The sequence below is a fragment of the Tursiops truncatus genome, chromosome 12, assembly GCF_011762595.2.
Source record: "Tursiops truncatus isolate mTurTru1 chromosome 12, mTurTru1.mat.Y, whole genome shotgun sequence".
NCBI lineage: Eukaryota > Metazoa > Chordata > Mammalia > Artiodactyla > Delphinidae > Tursiops > Tursiops truncatus.
The window spans coordinates 88,739,166-88,747,948 of NC_047045.1; the positions used below are offsets into that span (position 1 = coordinate 88,739,166).

General features: G+C 46.1%; 2 protein-coding genes across 2 annotated transcripts in view; one reads left to right on the forward strand and one right to left on the reverse strand.

Annotated features, from left to right (window-relative positions):
• WDR27 (WD repeat domain 27) overlaps positions 1-7,013 on the reverse strand; it is a 31,087-nt gene extending 24,074 nt beyond the window's left edge. Inside the window, 2 exon segments of the mRNA XM_073789321.1 lie at positions 82-2,510; positions 6,903-7,013. The gene's annotated coding sequence lies outside the window, so the exon portion shown is untranslated.
• A 103-nt stretch (positions 7,014-7,116) lies between these two features.
• On the forward strand, positions 7,117-8,321 carry C12H6orf120 (chromosome 12 C6orf120 homolog). The gene is made up of 2 exons (XM_019951553.3): positions 7,117-7,214; positions 7,470-8,321. Exon 2 carries the CDS (start codon positions 7,514-7,516, stop codon positions 8,066-8,068), a length of 555 nt encoding a protein of 184 aa, XP_019807112.2. The 5' UTR covers positions 7,117-7,214; positions 7,470-7,513; the 3' UTR covers positions 8,069-8,321.
• Positions 8,322-8,783: the final 462 nt, after the last annotated feature.

Below are 8,783 nucleotides of genomic sequence, written 5' to 3' on the forward strand. Positions count from 1 at the left end.
CTTTTCGTGCTTTTATATATATAGGAAGATGCAAGAGTCTAGGCTCGTTGAAATCATTCCTTAGGTATGCACCGCACCTACCTAGGCCAGTACCCTGGTTTTCCCCACCCTGAGTTCCCTCAGGGTGCACCGTGGCAGATGGCTTGATGGCAGACAACATTCATTGTTTACTGGGATGGCAGGTGACATTCTTTATCCACTATCCTTAAAAATTAGAGAGCTATTATAAATAAGTGAGAAAAAGCTTAAAACCCATTATCATGCAGCCAGGAAAACATCCCTTTTGAGGCGAAAATCTGTATGGTTTCTTTCCTTCTGCTAACTTTGAGTTTTGTTTGTTCTTCTTTCTCTAGGTCCTTTAGGTGTAAGGTTAGATTGTTTATTTGAGATTTTTCTTGTTTCTTGAGGTAGGACTGTATTGCTATAAGCTTCCCTCATAGAACTGCTTTTGCTGCATCAAATAGGTTTTGGGTTGTTGTGTTTTCATTGTCATTTGTTTCTAGGTATTTTTTTATTTCTTCTTTGGTTTATTCAGTGGTCTCTTGGTTATTTAGTAGCATATTGTTTAGCCTCCATGTGTTTGTATTTTTTACAATTTTTTTCCTGTAATTGACATCTAGTCTTATAGTGTTGTGGTCAGAAAAGACACTTGATATGATTTCAATTTTCTTAATTTACCAAGGCTTGATTTGTGACCCAAGATATGATCCTGGAGAATGTTCCATGAGCACTTGAGAAGAAAGTGTATTCTGTTGTTTTTTGGATGGAATGTCCTATAAATATCAATTAAGTCCATCTTATTTCATGTGTCATTTAAAGCTTGTGTTTCCTTATTAATTTTCAATTTGGATGATCTGTCCATTGGTGAAAGTGGAGTGTTAAAGTCCCGTACTATTATTGTGTTACTGTTGATTTCCTCTTTTGTGGCTGTTAGCAGTTGCCCTATGTATTGAGTTGCTCCTATGCTCAGTGCATAAATATTTATAATTGTTATATCTTCTTGGATTGATCCCTTGATCATCATAGAGTGCCTTTGTCTCTTGTAATAGTTTTTATTTTAAAATCTATTTTGTCTGATATGAGAATTGCTACTACAGCTTTCTTTTGATTTCCATTTGCATGGAATATCTTTTTCCATCCCCTCACTTTCAGTCTGTATGTGTCCCTAGGTCTGAAGTGGGTCTCTTGTAGACAGCATATGTACCAGTCTTGTTTTTGTATCCATTCAGCCAGTCTGTGTCTTTTGGTTGGAGCATTTAATCCATTTACATTTAAGGTAATTATTGATATATATGTTCCTATTACCATTTTCTTAATTGTTTTGGGTTTGTTTTTGTAGGTCTTTTCCTTCTCTTGAGTTTCCTGCCTAGAGAAGTTCCTTTAGCATTTGTTGTAGAGCTGGTTTGGTGGTGCTGAATTCTCTTAACTTTTGCTTGTATGTAAAGTTTTTAATTTCTCCATCAAATCTGAATGAGATCCTTGCTGGGTAGAGTAATCTTGGATGTAGGTTCTTCCATTTCATCACTTTAAGTATGTCCTGCCACTCCCTTCTGGCTTTCAGAGTTTCTGCTGAAAGATCAGCTGTTAACCTTATGGGGATTCCCTTGTATGTTATTTGTTGCTTTTCGCTTGCTGCTCTTAATATTTTTTCTTTGTATTTAATTTTTATGGTTTATTACTATGTACCTTGGTGTGTTTCTCTTTGGGTTTATCCTGTATGGGACTGTCTGTGCTTCCTGGACTTGACTGACTATTTCCTTTCCCATGTTAGGGAAGTTTCTGACTATAATCTCTTCAAATATTTTCCCAGACCCTTTCTTTTTCTCTTCTTCCTCTGGGACCCCTATTATTCGAATGTTGCTGTGTTTAATGTCCCAGAGGTCTCTGAGACTGTCCTCAGTTCTGTTCATTCTTTTTTCTTTACTCTGCTCCCTGGCAGTTATTTCCACCCCTTTATCTTCCAGCTCACTTACCCGTTCTTCTGCCTCAGTTATTCTGCTATTGATTCCTTCTAGAGTATTTTTAATTTCAGTAATTGTGTTGTTCATCACTGTTTGTTTGCTCTTTAGTTCTTCTAGATCCTTGTTAAATGTTTCTTGTATTTTCTCCATTCTGTTTCCGAGATTTTGGATCATCTTTACTATCATTACTCTGAATTCTTTTTCAGGTGGCTTGCCTATTTCATCTTTATTTATTTGTTCTTGTAGGTTTTTACCTTCCTCCTTCGTCTGTAACATATTTTTCTGTCGTTTCTTTTTTTTTTTTTTCTGATGGGTGGAGCTGTATTCCTGTCTTACTGGTTGTTTGGCCTGAGACATCCAGCACTGGAGTTTGCAGGCAGTTGGATAGAGCTGGGTCTTGGTGCTGAGATGAGGACCTCTGGGAGGCCTCACATCAATTAATATTCCCTGGGGTCTGAGGTTCTCTTGTCAGTCCAGCAGTTTGGACTCGGAGCTCCCACCACAGGCGCTCGGGCCTGACCTCCAGCCTGGGAGCCAAGATCCCACAAGCTTTGTGGAAAGAGAGAAAGAGAGAGAAAGACAGGGAGGGTGGGAGGGGGAGAGAGAGAGAGAAAGAAAGAAAGAAAAAGAAAGAAAGAAAGAAAGAAAGAAAGGAAGGAAGGAAGGAAGGAAGGAAGGAAGGAAGGAAGGAAGGAAGGAAGGAAGGAAAGAATGAAAGGAAGGAAGGAAGAAAGGAAGAAAGAAAGAAGGAAAGAAGCAGTACAATATCAAAGAATAGAAAACAAAATAAAATTAGAAAGATAAAAAATATATTAGGAAAAATAAAACTATAATTGAAACAACCAGTCGTTCGGGGTTCCTCCCATCCCCTTTGGTGTCCGTGGTCCCCCACCGGTGCCTGGTAGGTGCCCTGGCTGTGCAGAGACGAGAATTCCGCGGCCTCCTAGTACTCCATCTTCTCCTGCTAGTTTTTCACCAAAAAACCCCTTCCACTTTATCCCTACAGCCAAACCACATTTCCCGGCCTCTCTGGAAGTCGCACAATCCAGCTGCATGCAGGGAGAAGCTGCAGCCCTACGCACAGGCTAGGCCCCACCGGCACGAGCCTCCGTCCACCGGAACACCAAGAGAGGGCGCTTAGTGGAAAGCACTGGTCACCTGAGCTGCTACCCAGTAGGGGTCACCTGACCAGCAGCACTGGGCTGGAGTGGTGAAAAGCAGGAAACAAACTTCTACCGTGTCAGGCACTGAAACGTGAGATTATTTGCAAAAGCCCGCCCAGACGCACCAGAACACGGTATGCAGGTGGTCCACGGTGACGGAGCATCTGGTTAAACTCCACTTTGTAATGACCTGGAAGGCAGACCCCTCTCTCTGATCCTGCAGCCCTCAAGGAAATGATGGGAAAGGACCAGCACTGGTAGCCCACACTTAAAGTTGGCTCAAGCAAGCAGAAACGAGTGGAAACAGAAAGTATCCAGAAGCCTGGGGGCTTCAGGGAGGCAAACTGGAATGGGTTGCCCCTCAAAGCTCCAAAGAGACCAGGGACCATCTAGACTCCGCCTTCCCGGGAAGGTCAGGTCAAGGATGGTTACCCTCCCACTCAAGCCTTTAGTTCCACATAACCTCCAGGTCTCAGCCATTCAGTTTCAAGAGAGACAAGAGAGCAAGTACGCACGAAGAAAAGAAAAAGTGGGGCTCGAACAGCACACCCGGCGGGACTGAGGCAGAGCTGCCGGCTGGCAGGCGGAGCTGACAGGACGAACAGAGCCAGGAGCCCACGTGCTCCTGGGAGAGCCAGGAGGCCAGAGCAAGGGCACAGCAGGCACGACGGCTGACTGCTTAGGACTGAGCGTCTCTGGGCCCCCGTCTTCACGGCTGCAGGAGGGGGACCACGGCAGCCCCCTCCTCACAGACCACTTTACACGAGGCCATGGAGGGGAAGGTCTGAGGGGAGGACCAAAGGCTTCAGAAAACAGCCGTCCCGTCCCCAGGCAGCAGAGTCAGGGTCCACTTGGGAAACTCCTCCAACACCCACTCCACCCGATTTCAGCACTGCTATGGCCCTGTCTCCCTTAGGAAGGGGAGAGTCTCTGGAGGGGGAGCAGTTCATGGGTCACTGGGCCCTGAGGAACCACGTCCGGGGCTGACGGGGAGAGCAGTGCATGCTGGGAGTCCTCTGTGTCCCGCTGGACGCCCTGCCCAGGTTGTGCCCCGGGGAGGTGGGTTCTGCTTGTGGGCTCGGAGCCGAAGCGGACTCCTGGCTTTAGTCAGATAACGGAGGCTGCCCCTGTTCCCCGAGCCATTCCCTTCCCTTCTGGAAACTACAAGACCCAGCTTCCTTGGAGCTAAGTGCCACCACGCGGTTGAGTTCTGGCCAGGGCAGCAGGGGCAGGGAGTATGTGGGATAAGCAATGTAGGCCACTTACAAGCCCAGCCCAGAAAACCCTCCCACCTGACTCTCTTCCCTCCCCCCACCCCCTGGCTAGGTGGAGAGGCCTTGGAGGGCCTACTGAGGAGGGAACCACCAGGGGAGAGATGCTGAGGAGTGACATCCGGCCTGAACAGCCACAAGGACCCTGTAGGCAGGGAGCATGCTATTATCTGTCAGGGTCCTGTGCTTCTGCACTAGTCTACCCACACCGACAGAAATCGTTTAACCCTTTTCATGTACAAAAGCAATACAATGCAAAATATTTAAACAATGCAAAAATAATAGAGTTGGCCTTTCCCTCCCTACCACCCCTCCTTGCTGTGTCTTCCCCCGAGGAAAATCAATGTAAGAGTCCAGTATGCGCATCACAGGAACAAGTCTGAGAGGACACACTACAGTTAGTTTTAATAAGGTTCTCGTGTATCTCAGGCTACAGAAGCACCTTAGGAAAATCTGGAGACAGTGGCTGCTAGAGAGACCATTGTTTTAAAGTTAAGTCAGTAAATCCCAGACAGCTAGAGGCTGTATATTCAAGACCCTTTCACTGATACAGCAGAGCATGTAAATTGCACAAAATTAGAAAATCCAGACTAGAAAAAAAAACAAGGGGCACCACTGTTAAAACCTTGCGCACCTCCTTTTTTTTTTTCATTTGTATAAATGTGTATATGTATATTTTTTAGAAAGAGAAAACTACTCCACTTTGAGTAAAAAAGATCATAATCTTTCTCTTTTAGCAGCTAAGCCAGCCAGAGATGTGCCAATTTATTCTTGAGTTAGGAAAACACAGTGTGGTAGTCAGACAGCAGGTTGAGTGCCCACAGGCACCATAATTAAAGTACCCTTAATGGCTTACTTTGTAGCAAAAGAAAATATAAAGTTCTACACATTCGCCAGAACCAGAGACAGGTTCTAATTCTAGCTACTTTGAGGACAGAACTAGTATAAAAATGGAGTAATGGCTGATCACGGAGGTATGGGAACACTACCAAATTATACTCAGGCATTCCCGTGACTTTAAGTCCTTTCCTAAGTTATTAAACACTTTAAAAGGTATTACTACTCTTTATATTTAGCTGCTTTAATTAAAAATAAAACTGATACACTCTTTCTGTTGGTCAGGCTGAGTAAAGCCTGATTTCACAAACCTGTGGTTCTTGAAACACGAATTTTGTACTTCTAAGCCATGTGAATGAAGAAAGCTGTCTGCCATATCAGTAAACACAGGATGTTGCAGCCATCAAACCGTCACATTACAGCATCCCAACGGTGCACCCTGAGGGGACTCAGGATGAGAAAACACAGGATACTGGCCCCAGATAGCTGAAGTGCATATCAAAGGAATGATTTCGGTGAGCCCAGACTCTTGCACCTTCCCATACATAGAAAAGCACTAAATTCCTTAACTTGAGATATCTGGTTTTCTCTAATTAACAGTAATCTTTTGATGTTCCAACTACCTGGTCTTTGTTACAAAAGTTCCTACATATCCTGGCTTCCCCCTTGCCTCTTCGCAGCCGTCCCTCAGAGCTATCTGAGAGTCCTGTCTCCTGAGCTTGAAGTCCTCAGAATGTCCACCGAATAAAACATAACTCTCAGCTTTTAGGTTGTGCTTTTTTTTTTCAGTCCACACCACCATGACTTGTTAGGCAAGCACAAATCATTGACTACCAATAGCAGTAATGATGCTAAAGTTTTAAAGTCAATCTTTTCCAATGATTTAAAACAGATCCAGATGTATCTCTATAACCTACACACTCCCTTGTATTCCAGTCTGATATGCTTTCTTGACAGGAAAATGTTAAACTTGGAACAGCCCCGGTTCAGCGGGTGTCACATGTAACCAGATACTTCTTGCAGGAGGAAGTGTTGAGGTCCACTAGTGCCATCTCATCATCAACCCAAACCAGTAACTACCCACCTGGATACAATTTCTCCTAACTTCAGGCAAATCAACCCCCCCAAAATAATCAGCCTTAAGTCTGTCATGTCTCTTTTACATGCCCAAAGGTGACAGCAAATGTAACTATTCAATGCGGCAACAGACATATTCTTTCACCCAACACATGACAATCTCCTTAGCAACATGACCAACCCACATCTTGTAGCTACTTAGCAGAGTTCAGGTTCTGTAGAAAGGAGCACAAGGGTCACTGCCTGTTTTTAATATTTACACTCCACCTGTTTCCACAAAAGTGATTCATTAAGTTCTAAAATGAAACACAGGAATTGGAATCAACACGAAAGTGTGATACTAAAATGCACATAATCTTTCTTGGGAGAATCTTTTCCAATGGCCAACAGGCGTCCATTAACACCATATTCCAAATTAACAAAATAAATGCTGAATATAAATACAACTTCAGTCTGAAGCCTCTCTTAGGAGCATTTCGAGAAGTAACACAGTTAAGAGAAAGAGAGAACAGGTAACAGGCGCCCGGACAACGGTCCCTCGGGCGCACCTGTTTCTTACCTGGGGACCCTCTGGGACCTGACGCTGAACTCACCAAGTGGACGCGCAATCCAGGTGAGCACCCTGCGGCGTAGGGCCAGCGCCCCGCCCCCGTCGCCCTGGTTACGAACTCCCGCAGCTCGGCGCCCTCACCACCTCGCCATTCTCGCGAGAACCCGGAGTCTACGCCCTACCCCATTTCCGGGCTTTGCCTCACTTCCGGGCGCCGGCCAACTACCGGCTTTCCTCACTTCCGGGCGCCGTGCCACCTCCCGACGCCTTGTTTCCGGGCGCGCCTCACTTCCGGCTCCCCCGGCTCGGCCGCCCGGTCCTCATGCTCCCGGCGCGGCGCCTGCGGGGAGTGGAGGTGAGTCCAGGGGCGGATACCGGACCTGCCGCCCGCGCCCACCCCGGCGGACCCTCCGCCCGACCCCGCGCCCTGTGGGTCCCCGGCCCACTCCCCTCCTCTGCCCCTCCCGCCCCGCCTTCGCGCGCGTCCTCCTCCCCGCGGGTCCCCTCCCCGGGCCGGGGGCGGGGCGGGCCGCCGAGGTGGCCGGGACCCGCCCGCAGTCTGCGGCTCCGGACGCGCTCAGCGTGTCCTTCCGCTGTCGTGTGTCCGCAGGACAAGTCACAGATGAGGAAGGCACCGCACTAGGCGCCCCAGTCATGGCAGCTCCGTGGAAGAGCGCTCTGCTGCTGCTTCTGGCATCTCAGGCTGTCTCCTCGTTGAACGCCTCTGACGAGGAGGAAGTTCCAGAAGAATGGATCCTTCTGCACGTTGTTCAGGGTCAGATAGGAGCTGGGAATTACAGCTATTTGAGGTTAAATCATGAGGGAAAGATAGTTCTTAAGATGCAGAGCTTGAAAGGTGATGCGGACCTGTATGTATCCGATAGCACCCTGCACCCGAGCTTTGATGACTACGAGTTACAGTCTGTCACTTGTGGCCAGGACGTGGTTTTCATACCAGCGCACTTCCAGCGCCCCGTGGGAATAGGGATTTATGGACATCCATCTCACCACGAGAGTGAATTTGAAATGAAAGTGTATTATGATACAACGATCGAACAGCACCCCTTCGGTGAGACTGCTTATTCAGACGGTACAGATACGAGTCGGAAGCAGGCTTATGCTCCAGAAGATGCATCTCAAGAAGAGGAATCTGTTCTTTGGACGATATTAATTAGTATTTTGAAATTGGTACTTGAAATTCTTTTCTGATTCTTTGAACCTACTGTGGAGTGTAATACCCTTAATCTGTGAAGCTGAGTGCAGTTCGCTGTGAACCTAGCTACTTGTACCTGGTTGGAATTCTGGTTACCCTTCCTAGATGGGGGATGGAAAAATAAAGCCATACAGTTTGTTACCTCAGTCACCCCAGAAGTATGAACAGCATCAAGCACGATATTTATTTTCTCTCTAAACATCAAAATTCCTGTAAAAGGAATGTGCATAATAAAATGTTTAAACCCCATTTTGATTAGTTTGTCAGCTGACTAAACATGATTGCAGTGACTTATGAAGTTACAAAGTGTCAGCGTTGAAGAGTTAACTAAAAGCAAGTCTGAAATGTAATGATTTCTCCACACTTGCCTGAGCATGGACTAAAGTCCCATGCCTACACCCCAAGCAGGGACAGCACCTCCTGTCCAAACGGCACTTCCTGGTAGGCAGGTCCCAGTTAAAGACAGTTCTAAACCCAGCTGCACCAAATCTCATCAGGTCATTTGTAATTTTATCATCTTGGGCTCCTATTAAAAGTCTTCCGTTATTAAATAACTTTGCTATGCTACCTACCCATGGTAGACAAGAAAGGCTATAGATTAGGAAAATTTCATGAAAATAATAGTAACTTTTAGGCTAACGGAGTAATAAAGTATTTCAAATTAAGCTGCATGATATTACCACTGAATTTCTGGAAAGAGACAAGAGTACT